We start from the raw sequence: 22,691 nt of genomic DNA, 5'->3' as shown, positions 1-22,691 counted from the left end.
GGCTTATTTGGATTTCTTTGGTTATATTTTTAAAAGTTCTTTATATATATTCTCAGTCTTAATTCTCTGTAAGATGAAGAGTTGGTAAAGATTTTCTTTGACTGTAAGCTCTCTATCCACTGTTGAATGTTCCCTTTGGGGTGCAGCTTTTTAATTTGATGGACTCTCTTTTGTTAATACTTCTTTTTGATTCCCAGACTTTCGTAGTCCTAGTTAGGAAATCACTGCATGCGCCAATATCTTGAGGTGCTTCCTCCACGTTTCGTGCTAGCAGATTCAAAGTTCCAGGTCTTGCCAGGCGTAGCGGAGCACACCTCTAAGATCAGCACTCAGGAAGGTGAGGCCGGAGGGGTGCCAGTCTGGAACAAACACAGATCCTAAGTTTCAAGTCTTCCATTAAGGTCTGTGATCCATTTTCGGTTGATGTGGGTAGTGTGAGGTTTAGGTTTTTGCATGTGAACACCCAGTCACCCTAGCACCCTTATGCTAACGAGGCAGTCCTTTCTGCAGCAGATGTTTTCAGCTTCTTTGGTGAGACTCACGTGGCTGATACATGAATTGATTTCTAGGTCTTCTGTTCACTGTTTGTGCATCTATTTTTATGCCAGTGCGATGCCGTTTTTGTTCCCATGGCTCTGAAGTACATTTTGAAATCAGGTATTGTGGCGATGCCAGCAGTATTCTTTTTGCCCAGGACAGCTCTGGAAATTCTGGGTCTTTTGTGTATTCAAATGAACTCTAGGATTGCTCCTTCCAGTTCTGATATTTTGATGGGGACTGCACTAAATCTATAGGCCATTTTGTGCAGCATGTCCACTTCAACAATACTAATTCTCCCAATCCATGAACATGGATTTTTCCACTTTTTAGTGTTTTTCCTCTTTTCTTGGTACTGGGGATTGAACAAAGGGCCTTTGCACTGTTACCTCCTAGCACTTTACTTTTATTTTTAATTTTTATTTTTTATTAATTTATTGAGAAACAAATAGCAATGAGACAAGTTTCAAAACCGATTAGTAGGACAGTTTTAATAATCAATACATTGCATATTGTTATCTTCATAGTGGTTATTCATAGTACAAGATGCAGACATGATATCCTGTCCAAACACTATTAGGACAAATCTTTCTTCTCAGTGAATTAAGAGAAAGTTGCTACTTGGAATGCCTGTACATACCACTTTACTTTTAATTTCAAAACAAGGTTTCTTGCTCTACCTCACTAAGTTTCCCAGAATGCACTCCAACTTGCAGTCCCCCTGCCTCTGCCTCCCAGAGTACTGGGGTCACAGGTGTACATCATCACATCCAGCTTTCATGTCTCAATTTCTTTCTTCAGTGTTTGGCACTTTTTCTTTTACGTCTTTTGCCTATTGAAGAAGGTTTATTCTTAGATGCCTCCTTTTAAAAAATGGTTCTTAGGGGCCGGGGAGATGGCTCAGTAGGATAAGCGCTTGACTGGCAAACGCAAGGATCTGAGTTCAATCCCTGGGTCCGAAAAAAAAAAAAAGTTTCTTGGTGGTTATTGTAGGTGGGATGATTTTACTATTTTTTTCAGTGAATTCACTATTGGCATATAGAATACTAAGGGTTTTTTAAAAAAAATTTACTTATTTTGATACAGGGTCTCACTACGCAATTTGGACTCACAGTGATCCTCCTGTGTTGGCCTCCCCAGTGTTGTGATATATGGTACCGGGGATTGAACTGGGTCCTTGCGCTTGCCATGCAGGCACTTAGACCGCTGAGCTATCTCCTCAGCCTTTGGCATACAGAAAAGCTACAGAATTTTGTATCTTTGATTTTTGTATCTTACCACTATATTCCATTTATCAGCTCTAAAAGTATAATTTTCTGTGTATAGAATACTATCATATGCATATAGGGACAGTTTGATTTCCTCCTTTTCTATCTGTATGCCTCTTATTTCTTTCTCTTGCTGGATTTTTCTAGCTAAGATTGCTAGTACCAGAAGAGTGATAAGTTGATACTCTTTTCTTGCTTCTTACCTTAGAGAAAATGTTCTGAATTTTTCCTCAACTTAGTATGATGTTGGCTGAGTTTGTCATATATAGTCTGCATTATGCTGAGGTATAATCTTTCTCCACTTAATTTATTTGGGGTGTTTAGCTTAAAGGGATGATAAATTAATGTTACAGTCTTGAGGCAGAATACATTCTTTTCTAGGAAATCTCAGTCTTGCTCTTAAAAGTCAAAGTCAACTGCTTGGATGAGACATTATCAAGGGTAATCTTTCTTTAAAGTCAACTAATTGTAAATGTTTGCCTCATGAAAGTATACAAATACTTTCATAATAACACTAGGTTATTAAACAATAGTAATAATATGTTATAATATATAGCTTGCCAAGTTTACACACAAAACTAAGCATCTCATAAGCTATTTAAAGAGAATTTTCAAAAACTTTTTTTCAGAGCCTTTCAGGAAGATGGCAGAGAGCTGAACAGCAGAGAAACAGCTTTTCTGAGATTTGGTATCCAGATGTTAGAATATAGCAATGTGAGGAAGAGGAAGAGAGAAGTGGGTCCCTGGGACCCAGCAAGAATCTGAAGTGAGAATTGAAGCTGATGGGGAGAATGAAGTCTTCAGAGACGACGGAGGTGGCAAGTGGTGCTTTGTCCCTGAGCCCTGACGCATGGCATGGAAAGGGCGGCCTGAGCCTACAGACACACGGTGACCCCAGAGGCCTCCACAGAACACACCAGTGGAAGGGAGCAGCAGACAGCAGCGGCTGGTGAGTTACCTGGGTTCACATGTCCCCCAGGAGAGGGCGACTGGCTGGGAGCCATCCTGGAGAGGGGCCAACTGAGCGTGGAACTCAGAAGCTCCCAGGTGAGGTGGAACCAAGGTCAAGTCAGCAGGAGGGCAGCGCTGTGTTCAAACAAACAGGAGGCACAAGGAGTGCTTCAGACTAAACAACTTGGATTCCAGCTTCACAGTCAGAAACCAACTTGAGCTTATTAGAACTAAAGGTTCAGGTCATCTGGCCTCAGTTTTTGTAAAAAATAAATATAAATAAATAAGTTAATAAAATATAAATGTATAGGCTTGCTTGGATTTTTTTTTTTTTTTTTTTTAATGTATTTGGTTGTTGCAGGGTCTCACTATACATATTGGACTTTTGATGATCCTTCTGTTTTTAGCCACCCCAGTGCTGGGATTACAGGAGTGCGCCACCACATAGGGACTAGGCTCAGCCTGCCCTGTGGGTGGGGCTGGCGTGGTTGTGGTGCTGGGGATCAAACCGCAGTCTCTGTGCTTACCCAAGCTTTCCTAAGCAGATGCTTTAGTCTGCTGAGCTAACTCGCCCGCCCCTAGGCTTGCTGGAATTATTCACTACTCCACCACAACTCTACAGATGGCTTGCTGGGATTAATCAACACACATTTGGACTTTGCCCAATATGTTTATGTGTGGCAGCAGAGACAAAGCTTGGACTTTTTTCTTCTACACCAAGGCATATAATAGCCAAGATTCTAGAAATTTAATACAAGAACAGAATATTAAAAACTGTTAGAAACAAATCACCTAGCAAAGAAAGCCTACCAGGCGTAGTGGCACACACTTGTAATCCCAGAACTTCAGAGGCTGAGACAGAAAGATAGCTGCATGTTCAAGATCAGCCTGGGCTACAAAGTGAGCTCAAGGTCAGCTTGAACTGCGCAGCAAGACCCTGTCTCAAAAAGACAAAAAAGAAAAACAAAAGGAAAGCCCATCAGAATCACAGCAGATTTCTCAACATAAACCCTGCAATTAAAGAGAGCTTGGAATGAGGTATTTCAAGTTCTAACAGAGAATAACCTCCAACCCAAATTAATGTGCCCACAAAACTGTCTTTCAAAACTGACAGAGAAGGAGCTGGGGAGATAGCTCAGTGGTCTAAGTGCCTGCCTGGCAAGTGCAAGGACCCAGATTTGATCCCTGGTACTGCGTGCTAGGCCAGCCCCTAGGATACTGAGCATATAGTACCGGCCACCAAAACTGAGTATGGTGGTACATGACTGTAATCCCAGCGCTGGGGAGGCTGAGACAGGCGGTTCACTAGAGTCTGGGCTGTGTAGTAAGACTCTGTACCAAGTAAATAAATAAATAAAACATTTTTAAAAATTAAAAATAAGGGCTGGTGATATAGCTTAGTGGACTAAGCACTTGCTCATGTAAGTGCAGGGGCCAGAGTTTGATCCCTAGTACTGCATGCCATGACAGTCCCACCTCTGGGTACGCCGAGCCAGAATAGAATCTGGGTACGGTGGCATATGCCTGTAATCCCAGCACTAGAGGCAGAAATCAGAAGGATCACTATGAGTCCAAGCTGTGTAGTGAGACCCTGCAAAAAAAAAAAAAAAACCCAAATTAAAAATAATTGATAGAGAAATAAGATACTTGCATGACAAAAGAACACCTGAGGAATAATTCAAGAAGAAATACCAATCATAAACATACATGCGCCAAATACCAGTGTACCCAATTATAGAAAAGAAATACTAATGGGCATAAAAAGCAAAATAAGCCCTAATACAATTGTAATGGGGGACTTCGCTATCTCACTATCACAAATAGACAAATCAATTACATACTACACAAAAAATAAAGCCATAGCAGAACTAAATCAAACTTTTGAACCAACTGACTTAGTAGATGTCTGCAGTGTTCCATCCTACATGAGAATACACACTATGCTCAGCTATGCATGAGACATTCTTCAAAACAGAGCATATACTAACTCATAAATGATACTTAAGTAAATGTAAAGGAACTGTAATTATCCCATGCATATTACCAAATTATTACCATGCATAATTCAATAAGATTGGAAATTAATGGCAAAAGAAGCCATGGGAAATTCATAAACATTTGGAAATTAAATAACACCGTCCTGAACAACCAATGCGGGGGCCTGCCCCTTAGCTCAGTTCTTTTTAAATCTTTTTTTTTAATTTTGTGTGTGTGTGTGTGTGTGTGTGTGTGTGTGGCCAGCTCAGCCCACCAGGGGGCAGGGCTGGCTGGCATGTGATGCTGGGGATTGAACCGTGATCCCTGTGATTTGCTAAGCTTGTTCTAAGTAGGTGCTTTAGACCACTGAGCCATCTCACCAGCCCCAGCTCAGCTCTTTATAAGTGGCTGCTTCAACAAAGCAGTCAGGCTCAAGTTGCTGTGGTTCAATCCCCACAACTCAAGCCAGCCAAACCTGCCCTGAAGGCATTCGGAGCGAAAAAGAAAAAAAAAAAATCCTGAACAACCAATGGGTTACAGATGAAATTAAAGAAGACATGAAGCAGTTTCTACAATTAAATGATCATGCCAGTACCATATACCAGAACTTAAGGGATTCAATGGAAGTAGTCCTATCTTATTACTCTTTTCTCATTGCTGGAACAAAATATTCAACACCCAAAATTAAGGAAGGAAAGGTTTATTTAGCTCAGTTGGTGGAGGTTTAAGTACATGCTCGGCTAGCTCCAAGGCAGTGTGGCACATGGCAGAGAACAGCTGTTCACAGCAGTGTAAAACAGCAAAAAACAAAGGCAGGGGCAGCAGCTACAGCAGCTAGCAAGCCTCCCTCCCTTCTTCACATTATAATGCAGATTACCCACCCAAAGGCAGGTGTAGCACTCACCCATAATCTCCACATTGGATTATAAATTAATCACAAACTCTAGAAGCCACCCCATGACTGCATAAGGCTTTCAGGGGGGCACAACTAGACACAAACTATAAAAAGTCCTATGAAGGAAATTTATAGCAGCAAATTTCCATACCAGAAAAAGAGCAAGCTCAAATAAACAACCCAATATTGAGCCTCAACTTTCTAGAAAAAGGGCAAGTCAAGCCCAAAGCTCATATAAGGGAGGAAATTATAAACATAAGAGCAGAAATCAACGTAATACAGACTAAGAAAACAAAACAATCAGTGAGTTGAAGAGTTGATTCTTTGAAAGAATAAATAAAATTGACAAACCTTTAGGCAACCTTATCCAAAAAAGGAAAGAAAAGATTTAAATCCACAAAATTAGGAATGTAAAAGGTGAAATCGTAACAGATCCTTCAGAAATCCAGAAGGATTTTTTTTGGCCTGCTCAGGGTGCCTTAAGTGCAGGATGACTTATGGTAAGTCATGAGGATCTGGGGATCAGAAATCCAGATTGTTAATACCTACTTCAAGAACTTGTATTCTAATAAGGTGAATAATACAAAAGAAATGGACAGATCCCTAAATATATATGAATTACCAAAACTAAATCAAGCAGACATAAAAATTCTAAGTAACCCAGTATCAGTTAATAAAACTGAAAACGTACATTAAAAACGTTCCAACCTTTTCCGAAGAAAAGCCAAAACCCTGATGGATTCACTGTCTGAATTCCACAAGAAATTTAGAGAAGACCCAATGCCACTACTTCTCAAACTCTAATGTGTTTGAAAGCAAAGCAATATTCTCACATTCAGTCCTGGAAGGAGGCATTACTCTGCTATCAAAAACCAGAGGAAGAGTCAACCAAAAAAGAGAACTATAGGCCAATCTCTCTAATGTACATAGATGCAAAACTCCTCAATAAGATCCTGGCAAACAATGCAGCAAATCATCAAGAATATTATAGACCACGACCAACTAAGAATTCAATCCCGGGATGCAGGGATGCTTCCACATACGCCAATCAATAAATGTAACACACCACCACATTAACAGAGCCAAGGACAAACACCATATGATCATCTCAATAGATGCAGAAAAAAAAAATTGACAAAGTCCATTCAGAATAAAAACCCTGCAGAAAACTGGAACAGACTGTTTTTATCTCAATCCGATAAAAGCTGTCTATGGCAAGCCAAAAGCCAACATTATACCAAGTGGACAAAAACTGAAATCAGTTTTTGAATTCATTCTAAAATCAGGAACAATGAAAGGATAACCACTATCACCACTCCTATTCAATATAGTTATGGAAACATTAGCCAGAGCAATTAGATAAGACAAAGAAATAAGGACTGAGGGTACAGCTTGGTGGTCTAAGTGCCTGCCTGGAAAGTCCAAGGACCTGGGTTCAATTCCTGGGCACTCGTGCTGGCCAATGAAACTGGGCATGGTGGTGCCTGTCTGGAAAGCCAGCACTGGGAAGGCTGAGAGAGAGGATCACTACGAGTCTGAGCTGCATAGCAAGACCGTGGACCACATAAATAAAAAATTGTTTAAAAATTTCAAAAGGGGGCCTGGCCCTAGCTCAGGCCTTTAAGTGGCTGCTTCCACAAAGCTGTCAGCCTCAGGTTGTTGGAGTTCGAACCTCACAACTCTCCCACTGGCCAAAAGTGCCCTGAAGGCATTCGAGGAACAACAACAACAAATAAAATAAAATAAAATAAAAATTTCAAAAAAGAAAAGGAATAAGGATAGAAAGGAACAAATTAAATTATCACTATTTGCAGATGACATGATACTCTACATAGAAGACCCCAAAAACTACACCAAAAGACCTCTAGATTTAATAACCAAATTCAGTAGCACAGCTGGATACAAAGTCAACACTGAAACATCAACAGCCTTCCTATATACAAATAAACTCACTGAGAGAGAAATTAGGGAAACAACACCTTGCAAATAACATCCCCAAAAAGAAAAACTCCTAAGAATCAATCTAAACAAAGAAGTAAAAGACTTACATACTGAACACTATAGCATTCTGAAAAAGGAGATAAAAGAGGATATCAGAAAATGGAAAGGTATCCCTTGTTTTAGGGTAGGAAGAAAAAAATACAGTGAAAATGCTAAAATGCAAAGGGGAACAAGGGGAGAGGGGGGAAAAGAAAGAAGGGTCAAGAAAAAAGAAGGAAAAAATGAAAACAAGCTTTTGTAAATAAGGAGGGGAAGAGGGGCTGAAGGGAGGGGATGGGAATGGATAAAAAAGAAGCAAGACAGATCACGAAAGGTACAAGTTCCATATAATGAATATGATCATTATGTATACCTAAAATGTACCAATAAAATTTCTAAAAAACCACACACAAAACCCCCCACTTTTTGCAGCCTGCAATAGTGATGATATAGGGGAAATAAATGCAACTTCCAAATATGCTAAGTTTGTGTTTTCCAAAATCAAAGAATGAACTCTAAGGAATAATGAAGATTAAGAGCAGGAAAAAGTTTGAGTGAGATAGCTCCTGAGAAACAGGCATGGACCTAAAAGTTGGTTGCCAAGGAACTTACTTCTCAAAGGAAGTTTTAGAGAGCAAAATTATGAAGTACGTAAAACATGGTTCAAAAAACAATGATCAACCAATGAGATTCCAAATATAGCCACTCAGGTCATATTGAGCCAATGGGGAGACAGGTCATATGGTAGGTGTGCATGGAAAAAACAAAGACCTTCTTTAGGAAGGGATGGATCATGGGGTCCTGGTCACCAAATGGAGTGAGAGATGTTTATTTAGACTTTATTAGACTAGATAATACCACTTTCTTATCCCCTGGGGAGGCTTGTAGGCCTAAGCTCCAAAATACATGCCTCTGGCCACAGCTGTATGCAGACTTCCAGCACTTAGCTCTGACTGACTAGAACACTGCTACCCAACTTAGCTATCTATAGTAGTGGCACATGCCTGAAACCCCACCACTCTGGAAGGCTCACACAGGAGGATCCCAAAGTCAAGGCCTCCCTGGGCAGATTAGTAAAACTCTGTCTTAAAATAAAAATAATAATAAAAAGGGGTGGGAATGTACTCAGTGTTCCCTGGGTTCAACACATATTATTGGAAAAACAAAGCAAAAACACCTGACATCTGACCAAAAACATGAAAAAAGGCAGGCCTTCATCATATTTTTTTGTCCAAATAATTTTAATTTTCCTTTTGGATCTCAGCTTCAAAATCAGTTCCTTGGTGATAAGAACTGATAAAAATGGCAGCTGCGGGGAGCCTGAGAAAAGAAGGTTGAAGATGAATCCAGATAGGTCACTAGGGACCTGATTAGAAAAAGCCTCAGTTGTGATACTAAGAAGTCTGAGTGTCACAGAGGCCAGTAAGTAGATGACTATCATGATTATATCTTACAAGAATCATTTTGGTGAGTATAGAAATGAACTGGTAGGGGGGCTGGGGAAGTAGCTCAGTAGAATAAGCACTTGTCTGGTCAAGTACAAGGTCCTAAATTCAACCCCTAGTTACACACACACACACACACACACACACACACACACACACAGAACTGGAAGGTATCTCCTAATAACTGCTGTCCCTTGTTTTCCTTAGAAATAGACCCCGTCTGCAGCTTAGCAAATGACTGACGAGTATGAATTTTATTTCCCAGCTCTTGTAACAAAGTCTGATAAAAAAGTTGTGTTCAGTTTCCAGTACCCTCCTGAAAGGGAGGAGTGCATGTCCCTTCCCCACAAGTCCTTATCTCATTCTGTCCTTGTTCATTTGACAGAGAAAACACCACCCTGGGTCCAAGGATGAGGCTCAGACTCTATCTACCGTCATGAGAAAGCTGGGAAGAACCCTGGTTCTCAGATGACTGAGGCACTGCACCTGCTTTGGACTAAACTTTCACTTGAAAGAGAAATAAAAAGTTTAGGTCTAATATTTGCTTCTATAATGTGTAACTGAGCTAAGTCCCAACTGTCCAAAAGGGGTCCAGGCTCAAGGTGAAAAGCTGTAAGGAGACTGGCTATAATCTGTGAAAGAACTGATAAGGGGCAGGCATCGCGGCATAATTTGTAATTCTAGGACTTGGGAGGCTGAAGCAGGAAGATTTCCACAAGTTCAAGGCAAGACTGGGCTATACACGGAATTCAAAGCCAGCCTGAACTACACAGTGAAATGGAAAAAAAGAACTGTTAAAAGTTTAAGGCAATGATAACAGATATGGAGAGACAGGGCTCAACATGTAAGCACGAGACTTAGAAGCTGAGTGAAAGGGCAGGCCAAACAGCTCAGCAGATTGAAGTGCCTTCCAGTAGGCTCAGGGGCCTGAGACACACTGAGACGGCAATTGAGACTGGGCGTGGTGGCACGTGCCTGTAATCCCAGCTCTTGGGAGGCTGTAAACAGGTGGATTACTATGCGTCTGATGCAGTAGTAAGACCCTGAACACCCTGTAGAGCCTTCACTAAAATAAAAAAAAAAAAAAAAAAAAAGAAAGAAACTGAGTGAAGCCAGGTGTGGTGACCAGACATCTGCAATTCACCACTCTGGTAGACAGGGTCAAAACAATTGCAAGTTAAGAGCCCAGATGGGCAATTTAGTGCCTCGGCAAAACTCTGTCTCCAAAAAAAAAAAAAAAGCTCAGGCTGTAGCTCCTCATGAGGGCCCTAAATTCAATCCCCAATACCTCAAAACAAATTGAAAACTGCAATGATATCAAATGAACTGCTGAAGATGGAGGCTTTCAGTATTAGCTTACTTGTAGGACGGTAAATCGGAGTCAATAGTTACTCAAACTCAAATTGGGGATGAAACCATCCAGAAAAACTAGACTGAGAGAAAACAGGACCTCGAGAAACTCTTACATTTGAAGGCGAAGGAAAGAGTAAGCCTGCTAAGGATAGTAAAGAGTTTGTGGTCAGAGATAGGAAAACCATGAGTGGAATCAAGGCCACCCACGGAGAAGGGTCATCAACGAGGAACTAGAAAAACAGCAGCAGACCAGCAGCCCTCTAGGAAATAACCACTTCTTAGAGGATATTAAGGTCACTGCAAAGGTGACTTTAGTAAGAACTATTTTATACAATAAGGGCTGTATAATTCAAAACAGACTGGGTTGCAGAACGGAAAAATGAGAGTGGCTCGCGAAGTGGACAGCCAAAGTATGGAACTATTTTTGAGAAGCTTACCTAGATCACAGAAAAGATGGTAACTGGAGGGGAAACAACGGAGAATGGCTTGTTGTCACAAGGGAGTTAACATGTTTAAATACTGATAAAAATTTAGTAAAGTAGGAGGAAGTAAGACATCCTCAAACAGGAAAAAGAGTAAGACTCAGAGCACAAGAATAGGCACTGGCACCAGAGCAGAGGGATTCATTGTTTGGGGCAGGAAGAAGGAAAAGAGGTGACCATGAGACTGATGTATGTGGATTACTAAGTGGGAGGATACAGGGCGCTTCTACTTTTATCTATGAATAGGGTGACTCACAGAAAAAATAGTAAGGGAAAGAAAGCTTAAGAATATCAATTTGAGGGGCCAGGGAGATGGTTCAGTAAATAAGCGCTCGCCTGGCATGCACAAGGGCCTGAGTTCAGTCCTCAGTTCCACCAAAGGAAAAAAAAAAAAAAAAAAAAAAAAAAGTATCAACTTGAAAGGGTCCTCGCAGGGAATAATAAATAGCAGAATAAGCCAGTGGGATTATGGGAGCTGAGACTCCGTTGGAATTTGATAACCATGGATTAAGAGTGATACACGATTATTCAATATTGGTGTCCATGTAGTTGTTCAAATAAAGGCACACATGTCTAATTTGTAGGATCCAAGCAAAACCATTGGAGTTTAAACTGGCTGAGCAGCAATAGCCTGAGTGCTTCAGTGAAATCAAGAATAGAGGTGACAGGTCAACAAATAAAAAGTGAGAAGAAATAGGACAAATGAATCTGATGCAAGTGACAGTGTTTAGAAAATGAAGTAGTTTGGGGTGGTGGCAACAGTCCAGATTTAACTAAGGGACTGGGTGGCTTAGTGTGGAAATCACTGGCGTCTGAATCAAGGATTCTAGAGACTTGGTTACTGAATGATTGTCTATTAACAAAAATGCAGCAAGAGGTGGCTAGAAAAACCAAGGACTATTTCGATGGAAGGAACAAAAGAATAGTCACGGACACTGGTAGGACAACTAATGAGACACTTGCATGGATGGAGAGCCTCAAGAGAATGCCATTTCGCTGGAGTGGGCAATGAACTGAAGTCACAACAGGTATACCATGAAATTTTATCTCCAGTATTTGTGATGTGGTAAAGATATGTCAAAGTTTATTCTGTGTGTTGTGCTTCAAACGACATTACTCTCATTCTAGCAATGGCTACTACTTTACAACTGAGGAAGACCAGACTAGAAGATAAGTGTGGTTAAGGGGCTGGGAGGTAGCTTGGTGGTCTAAGCGCCTGCCCGGCAAGCACAAGGACCCAGCAGCGATCCCTGGTAGTGCATTCTGTGCTGCTGTGCTGGCCACCAAAACCAGGCATGGTGGCACATGCCTGTAATCTCAGCACTGGAGAGGCTGAGATAGGAGGATCAGTATGAGTCTGAGCTGTGAGTGAGGCCCTATACCAAAACCCCCAAACACACCATAAGAGTGCTAAGAACGTTTTCTCCTAAGCAGCAAATGTATTTACAAATAAAAAATTTTAATAATGGAAAATAATCAGAACAGATTGAAAATTAATAGAAGATAATGGAAGATTGAATTTTTTGTGTTTCTGAGACAGGGTCTTGCTATGTAGCCCAAGCTGGCCTTGAACCTGTAGCAATCCGGCTGCCTCAGCCTCCTGAGTGCTGAGATTACAGGCACGTGCCACCATGCAGCTGGAAGACTGAAAATTTAAGAAAAGGACGGATGGGTCAGATTGTGGACTTGATTTTCTATGCCTAGAGGCACAGTAGCTGCAGAGGAGATGCAGGATAATACCTGTGGCAGTTCAGAGCATGAGCCTGAGAATCAGATGGACACAGGCTGCTTTTCTCCACATTACTAATCATGTTAAAAGAGGAATCACACTTCCCTGGGAGTGGTGGTGCACACCTGTAATCCCAGCACTCAGGAGACTGAGTCAGAATGATCTCTGAGTTCAAGGCCTGGAATACAAAAGCAAGTTCAAGGCCAGGCTACACTATGTAGTAAAATAGGAGATCTCTACCTCTGTATCTGTTATCCGTTAAGTGGAGATGATGCCTTTTGCAGTTTTTTTTTTTGGTAAAGATTAAACACATGATCTACTAACCTCAGAACCTACAAAATGCAAGTGTTCTTTTTTTTTTTTTTAAATTCAGACCCTTGTGCTCGCCAGGCAAGCGCTTATTCTACTGAGCCATCTCCCAGGCCCCTGCAAGTGTTCAATAGATGATTTCTGAGAGGGAGTCTGGTGTACTAACAATATGAACTTTATTTATATTTGGCTTTCTTTGAGACAAGGTCTTGCTATGTAGTTCAGGCTAGCCTTGAACTTGCAGTGATTCTAATGCATTGGCCTCCTAAGTGCTGCGATTACAGGCATGCCACAGCACATCCAGCAAGTAAAACTACAAACTTTAAAGTAAGGTCTACTTTATTAGGAATTGACCCCCAAAAGGAGAGCTATTGCCCTGTATTTTAGATGGGGCCTTACTAAATTGCCTATGCTTGCTTTGACTTTGTAATCCTTCTGCCTCAGCCTCCCAAATACTTGCGATAAGGTTTATGAACCCCTCATCTGGTTTAGATCGGCCTTTTACATAAGTTCTACTATCTGAGAATTTCAACTTCCTGATCTGTAGGTGGGAAAGAACATCAGCTTTTCGGATGGATGGTTGAAAGGAGTTTTTATTATCATGGGAGCTAATGGGTAGGAACTTTAAATCTCTGAAAATAATATTCACTTAAGAGCAATAAAGGCACAGTATAAAATAACTATAATGGTGATCAACAGACAGAACAGACCAAGAGCCCATAAAAAGGCAGTTTGTGGGCTGGGAAGATAATTCAGCAGTCTAAGCACCTGCCTGGCAAGTGCAAGGACCCAAGTTCGATCCTCAGTACCACAGGTCATGCCAGTCCTGGAACCAGTGCACACCTATAATCCCAGAGCTGGCAAGGCTGAGACAAGAGAATCACTATGAGTCTGAACTGCATCGCGAGACCCTGTACCAAATAAATAAATATATACAGATAGATAGATAGATAGACAGATAGATATATCTATATATCTATATTTTTAAAGGGCAGAGCCCTTTGCTTGTAGTAAGGGCTACACTCGGGCTGGTGACCTTAAACACTCCATGGCACTGATTATAGAACTGTTTTTCTCTAGTAGCTTGGACAGAAAAACAGAAAAGATAAAACCATGATAGAAAAAGGAGGCTATAAGGAACAAAATGTGGTGGGGTGATATGCCATTCAGGCTGCTGAACACTGCTTCCCACAAGGGGGAAGGCAAAATGAGAAAAGAATAGAGGCTGCAATTATAAGCCACCAAAGTATACTGAGAATAATGTGACATAGAGGGAGGAAAGCTGAAATTATGAGATTTTGCACAAGCACTGAGTCCAACACTAAGGTAGTATGAAAAAGGACCCAGAGATTGTATTCTTTTTTAAATAAACACCACCCCTTAGATTTTTCTTCTCCAAATTTGACTATACTGTAGCTTTCCTATTCTTGATTGCCCCTGAGGATGAGAAGATCTTTATCTAAGCATTTTAACGCAGATCACAGGAAAACAGAAAATACTAAGACACTAACCAGGGGAAATGGTTGCAGTGCAAGAGCACTCTCGATTCTAACAGGTTTTATCTGTGTTTTGTGGCCACTGACTTCCTACAAAGCAATGCCTACAAGTCCTATGGGCTTTCTGGAGTTGTTTTTTTCCTCCTCCTGTTGACATCACCTTCTTTCCCTAGATCCAACAGAAGCCTTTCCATAAGGAACAGACTAAGAAAAGTGTACACATCAAAGCGTGCTCAGCCATTTAAGTTAAAAAGACTCAACGACAGCCAGAGAGATCTCTCATTTTATGTCACCTGAGCAGCAACTAACCTTCTGTTGCTATTACCAATTTATACACTGAATCCACAAACCTGCTCTAATCAGATGCCTGGAATACTGAGGCTTTCCTTTTACATACAGATGGCAGTTTCTCAGCTGCCAGGGGTCAAACCAGCAGATATGCATTAAGTGACGAACAAGACAAAGGTTCCCTAGTTATCATTTAAATCAAACAGCAAAAACTGGGTTTATTGGCTCCAGGAAAGGAGCAACAGCCCTTCTCCCTTAATCTCCGTCCAGGCTTCACCAAGTCCAAGTCCACTAGGTCCTTCCAGTACCTTCCCTCCTGGGGTTGGGGCTGGCTAGCTGGCTGGTGGTGAGGCTGTGGGCTGTTCTGCTGTAACACCTGGTACAGCCGAGGCGGCCTCGTAGTCTGCGATGCGGCGCTGCACAAGGGCAGGCATGAGCTGCACGTAAGCGGCCATGAGCCGGTGGTTGGAATGGATCAGCTTCCCAGCACAGCTATGCAGGCAGGCCTCCTAGAAGGGAAACGGGGGAAAACAGAGATCAAAAGAGTCCTTCCAAGCGCGCTCCTTCCTTCCCCATTCCCAATTTGGGGTGAAGTCACGGGAAAGCCAGATTCAGAGGTAGTGGAACTGGGGGGAGGAGGAACGCTGCGCCGCTACTTCTGGGGCTCGAGGGTGATCTCACTGCACAGACCCCCACCTCCTCCGCGTCCAGAGCTCGGTGGTGCAGGCTGGGCACACAGCGCTGGAAGCAGAGTTCTGTCATCCGATTGTATACCAACAGGAAGTCTCGCAACTGGGAAAGAAGCGAACCAAGAACACAGTTCTAAGAGCTCCACTCCACCCTTCAACCCAAGACCTTGCCGCCGTCGATTCCCAAAACCGCGCGCCACAACCTGTGTCCCCAGTTGTAGAATCTCTGGCCTTTTGGGGGTATCGCCGTGGAAATGTCTGGCCCTGATACAACTCAACCCTAACTCACGTTTCTCAGTTGCTGTTGCTGCTGCTCCATGACGCCACCTGGCTTGTACGTCACTTCCGTTTCAGCATCAGGACACCGCCCCGGAAGGAATCTGTCCACTCTCCAAGGACTGACTGCTTGGTTCTAGTATCGCCCTGCCCACTTCGTCTACGTCACTTCCGCCCTTATAATCTGCGACGTGGCCTGGCTTCTTCTGCCCAGAGAGGACGTCACTTCCGCCAAGTCCCTGACCTGCTGCTAGGATCGCCACGGGAACTGGAACCTGAGGTCCCCTCGCCGTCCGGGCCTGGCGCCCAGAGGGAAAGAACGGCCCGGCGCAGGTAAGAGAGATTTACTTGGGTGAGGGGTAGTTGAGCTCACGAACTTATCCTTAGGGCAAGATTCCCCTGAGTCTTGGGCTAGGATGAGGACACACCTGATGCCCAGGTGTATGGGGGCGGGGAGGAAGCAGGGACTAACACCTGGAAGACGTAACTGACTTGGGAAGGGATCGCGTAGATTCTGAGAAAGACAGGCTTTTATCAGACAGCAGGAATATATTCCAATTGATTCAACTAAGGCCTAGTGGGGAGGACTCTAGAAGGAGGTGCTTGAGATGGAGGAGGGGGAGACTGCCCGAGGGAGGGAGGGAGGGAGGGTTACAAACACCGAGGAATGTGGAAGCCCAAGCATTGGAGGATATGCATGCTGAATGCTGGGTGGCGCCTGAACACCAGAAAGGAGCTGGTTACCTGGTGGGAGGAAGCACACCTGCGTGGGGTTAAGTTGCCAGACAGATTTTCTGAGACAGGTTTTCTCTTGTTCACTGCTGTATTCCCAGTGCTTTAAAGGCTGACACATGGTACGTCTCACAAAATATCAGTTGAATTGGTGAATGCAAGCATGATTACTAAAGGTGGGGTTGGGGGTGGTGAGAAGACACCTGAGGCTTAGATGTGCACATGTGTAGACATTTGCACTTTGAGGGAAAGAAATACATATATCCGAGGAAAAAAGTGGTAGCTGAGGCCCAGAGACCCTCAAATCCTGGGACAACCCCCTGAAGCCTTAGAACTAGCAGGGGAGGTGTCCCTCTTTTGGAGTGCTGGCCAGTTTCCAGATTGCCTGTTTTGGGCTTTGCAGGGTGCTGGGGTGGAGACTGCCCCCTCCCTAGCCATGACGGACGGGATCCTAGGGAAGGCAGCCACAATGGAGATCCCTATCCACGGGAATGGTGAAGCTGGGCAGCTTCCTGAAGATGATGGGCTGGAGCAGGTGCTTCTGTTTGATGCTTCTGATTGTCTCTTGGGAGCCCAGTGTATAAATCCTGGCTTCGTACACCCATTCCATTCCAGTAGCCTTCCCTGAAGTTATCTAACCCTTCATTCTTTTTACAAAATATTCATTTGATTCTGTGGTGGCTTCCAGTGTGTGTGCACCTGTGCATGCGCACTCGCTTGCTCTTTCTCTCCTACCCTCTCCCTCTCTCCATTTCTCTCCCCCCATATGAGCTTGTTCCCACCCCCAAAATGTTTCAGCTGCCTATATGTTCCTGAAGTGCCTCCCTCCTCCTTTCTCTGGCCTCTAGGACCTCCAGCAGGTGATGGTGTCAGGACCCAACCTCAATGAAACCAGCATCGTGTCAGGTGGCTATGGGGGCTCTGGTGATGGACTCATCCCCACAGGTATGAATGATCAGAGACAGAAAAATGGAGCGCAGAGCGGGACTAGGGTGCTTGGAGGAACATAGGACACATCCAGGACACTTGAATCATGGCTAGAGAGCTTGAAAACTTATGCTAATATGGACCCCGTGGACTGTCTCCATGACCCAATGCCAGAATCCAGGGGTTTCCATCTGCTTCTTTCTTCCCTTGATCCTGAGATGGCCATTTTTCTTTTTCCTGCAGCCATCACTTGATATGGTAACTCTGGTTTGCAGGAGTTTTCCTGTTCTGGAGCTTGAGACTGTTCCAGAATTTTACTTCAGAGGAACAAACAACCCTGCATTTCCCAGACCAGGATCATCTATGGGAATGTCAACCAGGCTTCCTATCATCAGCACCCACCATCCTTGACTCTCCCTGCAGTGTAGCATACTTTTTGTTTCTTCTGCCTCTGTATACCAGCAACTCCCCAAGCCCCACTATAAGAAGGCTAAGTATTTATTGAGATTTGACTTCGGAGCACAAGATCCTAATTTCTCCTAGAGTAGTTAGTAGGACAGTCTAATTGACTCTAGACCTTTTCCCCTCTGGGGAAATCATTTCATGTGCTCAGGTGCTAGGTAGGGAATATGGGTGGGGCCACAGAGGTGTCTGGTTGTATCTGAGAGAGGCTGGTGTGAAGAACTTGGTCCTTTAGGATCTGGCCGCCATCCATCTCACAGCACCACTCCTGTTGGCCCTGGAGATGAGGTAGCTCGGGGCATCGCTGGAGAGAAGTTTGACATCGTCAAGAAATGGGGCATCAACACATACAAGGTGGGATTTCAGCACCTCTCCCTTTCTCAAGGCTCCCCCTAACTTTCCCTTTTCTCCAGCTCCTAGTAGCCCATCTGTGGCTAAGACTAGGAGACTGGGGGTGCTGGAATACTTGGTGGGGTGCAGGGCCTAGGTTCTCTGACCTATTCCTCTACCTCCCAATCAGTGCACAAAACAACTGTTATCAGAACGATTTGGCCGAGGCTCTCGGACTGTTGACCTGGAGCTAGAGCTGCAGATCGAGTTGCTCCGTGAGACGAAGCGCAAGTATGAAAGTGTCCTGCAGCTGGGCAGGGCACTGACAGCCCATCTCTACAGCCTGCTGCAGACCCAGCATGCACTAGGTGACGCCTTTGCTGATCTCAGCCAGAAGTCCCCAGAACTTCAGGTGCCTTGGCCAGAGCAAGGACGTTGGGGGGACTGAGGCCTGGGCCCTTCCAAGCAGTCACTCCTCAGACTCCCTCCCCTCTCCCTCCTGCAGCCCACAGGGAGAACGCCTTGAGGGTGGGCCCAGCCCTGCCTCCGGCAGTACTCATGTGTGAAGGCAATCTAAGGGTTTGCATAGAGGTCCAGAAGTTGGGGGAGTGGGGCTGGGAGAGGGAGCACACTAGATGTCTCACAGTTACCCTTCTATACATTGTTGAGAATACTTTTGGCACTGGGCCTAATCAAAGCCCCTCCCCTGCCTGCTACACTAGCTCTCCCTATGTCAGCCTTTTGAACTTCTCTGAGAACACCCATTGCCCAACATTCCTATCCCGAGCATCCCCAGGGTGGCCAAACTAGCTTCCTGGCTAAGAGAGTCTTGCTAAACGCAGACCTTGGTGGTTTTCTCTTTGGTAGCTCTTTCCTTTCCAGGAGGGAGGGGAATGAAGGGACTCTTATTCAAGGCTTGTCTGTCCCTTTTGCCCTCCAGGAAGAATTTGGCTACAATGCAGAGACACAGAAGCTTCTGTGCAAGAATGGGGAGACGCTGCTAGGGGCTGTGAACTTCTTTGTCTCTAGCATAAACACGTTGGTTACGAAGACCATGGAAGACACGCTCATGACTGTCAAACAGTATGAGGCTGCCAGGTGTGGGACTGGAAGGGTGTAAAGTTTGGGAAGTTGGCTGATATGGGTGGAAATTTGGGCATTAGGGGCAATTCAGGAGGGAAAGGAGAACTTTCATTGAATAAAAGGGATGGAGACCAGCCTTTATCACCCCCTCCCCAGGCTGGAATATGATGCCTACCGAACAGACTTAGAGGAGCTGAGCCTAGGCCCCCGGGATGCAGGGACCCGTGGTCGACTTGAGAGTGCCCAGGCCACTTTCCAGGCCCATCGGGACAAGTATGAGAAGCTGCGGGGCGATGTGGCCATCAAGCTCAAGTTCCTGGAAGAAAATAAGGTGCCAACCCCACCCCTTTGTTCCTAAACTGCCTTTCCACCTGACAGTAACTTTCCTTTGACACCGTCATTACCCAAGTAGGAGATGCAGCCTGATGAGGGAGTGGGATGTTCCCAGCCCCTCGACCCCTGAGCCTTCTTAAGTCAGTCTCCTTCCAATCACTAGTCCTTTTCTGTTGGAGGATTTTCCAGAAAGCTAACTGGGGAAAAGCACATCCTTAGCTGGGTGGGGTACCAGACCCTAGGCCCAGAAAATCAAGTCAGATTTTTCCATCAGGTTGACCTTTCTCCTTTGTTTCCCTGAGTGAGGTTCAGTCCCTAGCCCAGGATCACCATCAGAGCAGAGTCCACATATCCCAGTCTGGACTCAGGCTCAGAGCTCTCAAAAGGGGCACCTGAGTCCAGCCTTAGCTGACCCTGCCGGACCCCCAGATCAAGGTGATGCACAAGCAGCTGCTGCTCTTCCACAATGCTGTGTCCGCCTACTTTGCTGGGAACCAGAAACAACTGGAGCAGACCCTACAGCAGTTCAACATCAAGCTGCGGCCTCCAGGAGCTGAGAAGCCTTCCTGGCTAGAGGAGCAGTGAGCTACTTCCAGCCCATCTTGGCTTTCAAGAAGGACACTGGGAAGGGCAGCCCCAGGGTGGAGGAGATTGGACACACACAGGACATCCCTTGCCAGTTGCCCTCTGGCTTGGGTTCCCTTTCCCTGGCTGGGATCTGACACAAGTTTTGCCCATACTGCTGTGGTATGAAGAGGGCCTATAGGCCCAGAAGCTGCTGTCCTGTCCTTCATTTTTCTGGCCACTGGGCTTCATTCCCAGATCTTTTCCTTCCACTCCACAGCCAAAGGCTACGATAGAACCACTCCCTGGCCAATGGCATCACTCCTCAGGCCTATCCCCAGCTCCTGGGGTATGTGCCCTGACCAATGACAGAGCCTCAAAAGGTCTTGGTGGCCAATGGCAGCTCTTCTTGGGCTCCTTTGGGCCAATAATGTTGCCTCCGATACCCTTTGTCCCTCCTCTATGCGTGCCCATTGCAGAGAAAGGGACTGGGACCAAAGGGGTGGGGATAATGGGGAGCTCCATTTCTGGCGAGCATCTGAATGGGCCTCCTCTCACCCACCCATTTAATTGTGCTCAGAACCCAGGAAGACTGGGATCTAGCACTAGGAATAAACCTTTCATAAAAGCAGGCCCAGTGAGGTCAATTTGTGGGGGACTATAGGTGGGTGGGCAGGGTGGACTCAGCCTAGTTAAACACCCAAATCCTATGAAGTCAAAAGAGCTGGGGCCAGGAATCCAAAGTCACAGGTTACAGAAATAGTCTGAAGTCTTGATCCCCCTCAACCCCAACTGGAGCCCAAGTTTTATCTACCTTACTGGTTGACACCAAGAGAACTGTGGATCTTAAGGGCATAAGATCCAGAGGGAGTTGGAAGTGCAGACCATCATTCATTGACTCCTAACAGCAAATATTTACTGAGTGTTTTTATTTGCCAGGCACTGAGCTGGGCCCTGGGGAAACATGAGTGAATAAAACAGGCCCTGCCCACAGTGCTTAAGGCCTAATGGGGGATAGAGACAAGTAACTAGGCAACTATGTACAGTGAGAAGTACTAGGATACAGGAGCACAGAGGTGGGGCGTCTAGATTATACGGGTAGAGATGGGGATGTCAACTTGAGAGTAGAACCTGGAAGATTGGATTGACAGCCAGTGAGGACCAGGTATGTGGAGACTGAATGGGAAGTAAACTTGCACTGTGCTCTGTATCCTTGTACTTTTCACTGTACCATAGTTGCCTGGTTATGTCTCTATCCCCGATTAGGCTTTAATTAAGTAAACATGGCAAGGTAAGAGGACGACTGCAGCTCGTTAGGGACTTTTGCCTTTGAGAGTATAAAACCTTTTAAGCAGAGGCGTGACCATACAAAAGAAATCCAGGATTGAGAAAGTAGTCCTGAGGCTTAAAATAGAGCAGCACAGACCAAGCAGTTCTTATCTCTGGGAAGTGTAGTGGCGTGTCTCCCAACTTCAAGCACAAAGCCTGTCTGAGGCCTCAAGCCCAGAAGCACCAATCAGGTTACCAGAACTCAGGCAGATGAGACAGGCAGTCTGTGGTTGGGCCCAAATCTGAGCCTCGTGAAAAATCCCAAGAAAACTCCCCAAAGCAGTTTTCAAGGTCCTAGTGTCATATCACTGTCCTTTGCCTAAAGAGAACCCCAGACTCCACCGTTCTCTGTGGAGCCCTTGGGGAAGAGGCAGCCTTTTCCGCACTGAGGCGCACAGAGCCTGACTGCTCTCATCACGAATGCTGCAACTCCAGGCAGGCTCCCTGGGCTGTGGTTAGCCTGCAGCTATCTAGCCAGCCGGATTATGAGGGATTTTTTTTTTCCAACCTAAAGGCACTCAATCTCCAAATGACAGGAAGCAAGGCCTGAAAGCAGGGTCAAAATCTGGTACCTTCACTTCCTGAGTGATCAGGGTTAACACCCTGTTTTTTTCATTGTAAAATAGGGTTAATAAAAGAAACTACTTAATTACAGTTCTGAGTATTAAATAAGATAATGTATATAGAGTGGTTGGTTATTATGTCTGTATATAATTAGTGCTCAGAGCCTGTTATAATTTTTGTTATCTTTCACCAGGGTTGCTTTTCAGTAATGCACTGACGTTTGCTCTGGGTTTGTGGTGTGAGGGAGTCTGAATGATACTTTCCTCTCAAGGGGGCTCCCGAGGCAACTAGCGCAGAGATAAGTTCCCACCTGCTCACTGAGCCTCCGCGCCCCAGAGCTCTGGGTATCGCCCCTCCGCGGCCAGAAACCCGGTGGAGCTACACAAGGTCCCCGCTCCCTCCTGCTCGGCGGAAACCAAATTCCATAGGTCGGATATCCCGCACCCCAGAAAGCCAGAGAGGGCGCCAGCAGAAGACAGCCAGGTCGGCCTCGCAGACTCCTGCATCCCCGCTGCCCCAGCAGCCTTTTCATGACAGCACCTCATCCCGCTACCTGCCACCTACCACACCGCCCTTCCCGGAGCCCCAGCAGCTGGCGGAGATCCGGGATCCGGCTCGCCGCGCTCCCCCGCCGCGCCGCAGAGGCAGCGCCCACGGGCGCCGCAGGGCCGCCGTGGGGGCGGGGCGGGGGC

At 45.0% G+C, this 22,691-nt stretch overlaps 2 protein-coding genes across 7 annotated transcripts; one reads left to right on the top strand and one right to left on the bottom strand.

The window, feature by feature from the left end:
- Positions 1-14,896: 14,896 nt before the first annotated feature.
- Positions 14,897-15,765, bottom strand: Timm10b (translocase of inner mitochondrial membrane 10B). 2 transcript variants are annotated; one of them, XM_023702138.1, is made up of 3 exons: positions 15,689-15,765; positions 15,401-15,502; positions 14,897-15,219 (listed from the first exon to the last, which is right to left on the bottom strand). In XM_023702138.1, exons 1-3 carry the CDS (start codon positions 15,716-15,718, stop codon positions 15,043-15,045), a joined length of 309 nt encoding a protein of 102 aa, XP_023557906.1. In that variant the 5' UTR covers positions 15,719-15,765; the 3' UTR covers positions 14,897-15,042. The 2 variants fall into 2 exon arrangements, with proteins under 2 accessions (XP_023557906.1, XP_004642100.1); XM_004642043.3 differs by having other exon boundaries at positions 15,407-15,502.
- Positions 15,766-15,810: 45 nt separating this feature from the next.
- Positions 15,811-20,738, top strand: Arfip2 (ADP ribosylation factor interacting protein 2). 5 transcript variants are annotated; one of them, XM_004642040.3, is made up of 8 exons: positions 15,838-16,008; positions 16,811-16,942; positions 17,256-17,352; positions 18,032-18,150; positions 18,317-18,538; positions 19,067-19,224; positions 19,366-19,540; positions 19,972-20,738. In XM_004642040.3, exons 2-8 carry the CDS (start codon positions 16,844-16,846, stop codon positions 20,125-20,127), a joined length of 1,026 nt encoding a protein of 341 aa, XP_004642097.1. In that variant the 5' UTR covers positions 15,838-16,008; positions 16,811-16,843; the 3' UTR covers positions 20,128-20,738. The 5 variants fall into 5 exon arrangements, with proteins under 5 accessions (XP_004642098.1, XP_004642097.1, XP_023557907.1 ...); XM_023702139.1 differs by having other exon boundaries at positions 15,902-16,008; positions 18,017-18,150; XM_004642041.2 differs by lacking the exon at positions 16,811-16,942 and having other exon boundaries at positions 15,811-16,008.
- The last annotated feature ends 1,953 nt before the right edge of the window (positions 20,739-22,691 follow it).

The sequence above is a fragment of the Octodon degus genome, unplaced genomic scaffold (genome assembly GCF_000260255.1).
Source record: "Octodon degus isolate 3935 unplaced genomic scaffold, OctDeg1.0 scaffold00146, whole genome shotgun sequence".
Lineage (NCBI taxonomy): Eukaryota > Metazoa > Chordata > Mammalia > Rodentia > Octodontidae > Octodon > Octodon degus.
The sequence above is the reverse complement of the archived record's forward strand: the minus strand, read 5'-3'. Positions and strand labels throughout refer to the sequence as shown.

Excerpts from the sequence above, each read along its gene's own strand:
- Timm10b (XM_023702138.1), bottom strand. The coding sequence starts at position 15,718 with ATGGAGCAGCAGCAACAGCAACTGAGAAAC. Across the intron at positions 15,503-15,688 it reads AGCAACAGCAACTGAGAAAC|TTGCGAGACTTCCTGTTGGT; the intron begins GTGAGTTAGGGT and ends CTTCTTTCCCAG. Across the intron at positions 15,220-15,400 it reads TGGACGCGGAGGAGGTGGGG|GAGGCCTGCCTGCATAGCTG; the intron begins GTCTGTGCAGTG and ends TTTCCCTTCTAG.
- Arfip2 (XM_023702139.1), top strand. The coding sequence starts at position 16,844 with ATGACGGACGGGATCCTAGGGAAGGCAGCCACAATGGAGATCCCTATC. Across the intron at positions 18,151-18,316 it reads GGGGCATCAACACATACAAG|TGCACAAAACAACTGTTATC; the intron begins GTGGGATTTCAG and ends CCTCCCAATCAG. Across the intron at positions 18,539-19,066 it reads AGAAGTCCCCAGAACTTCAG|GAAGAATTTGGCTACAATGC; the intron begins GTGCCTTGGCCA and ends TTTGCCCTCCAG.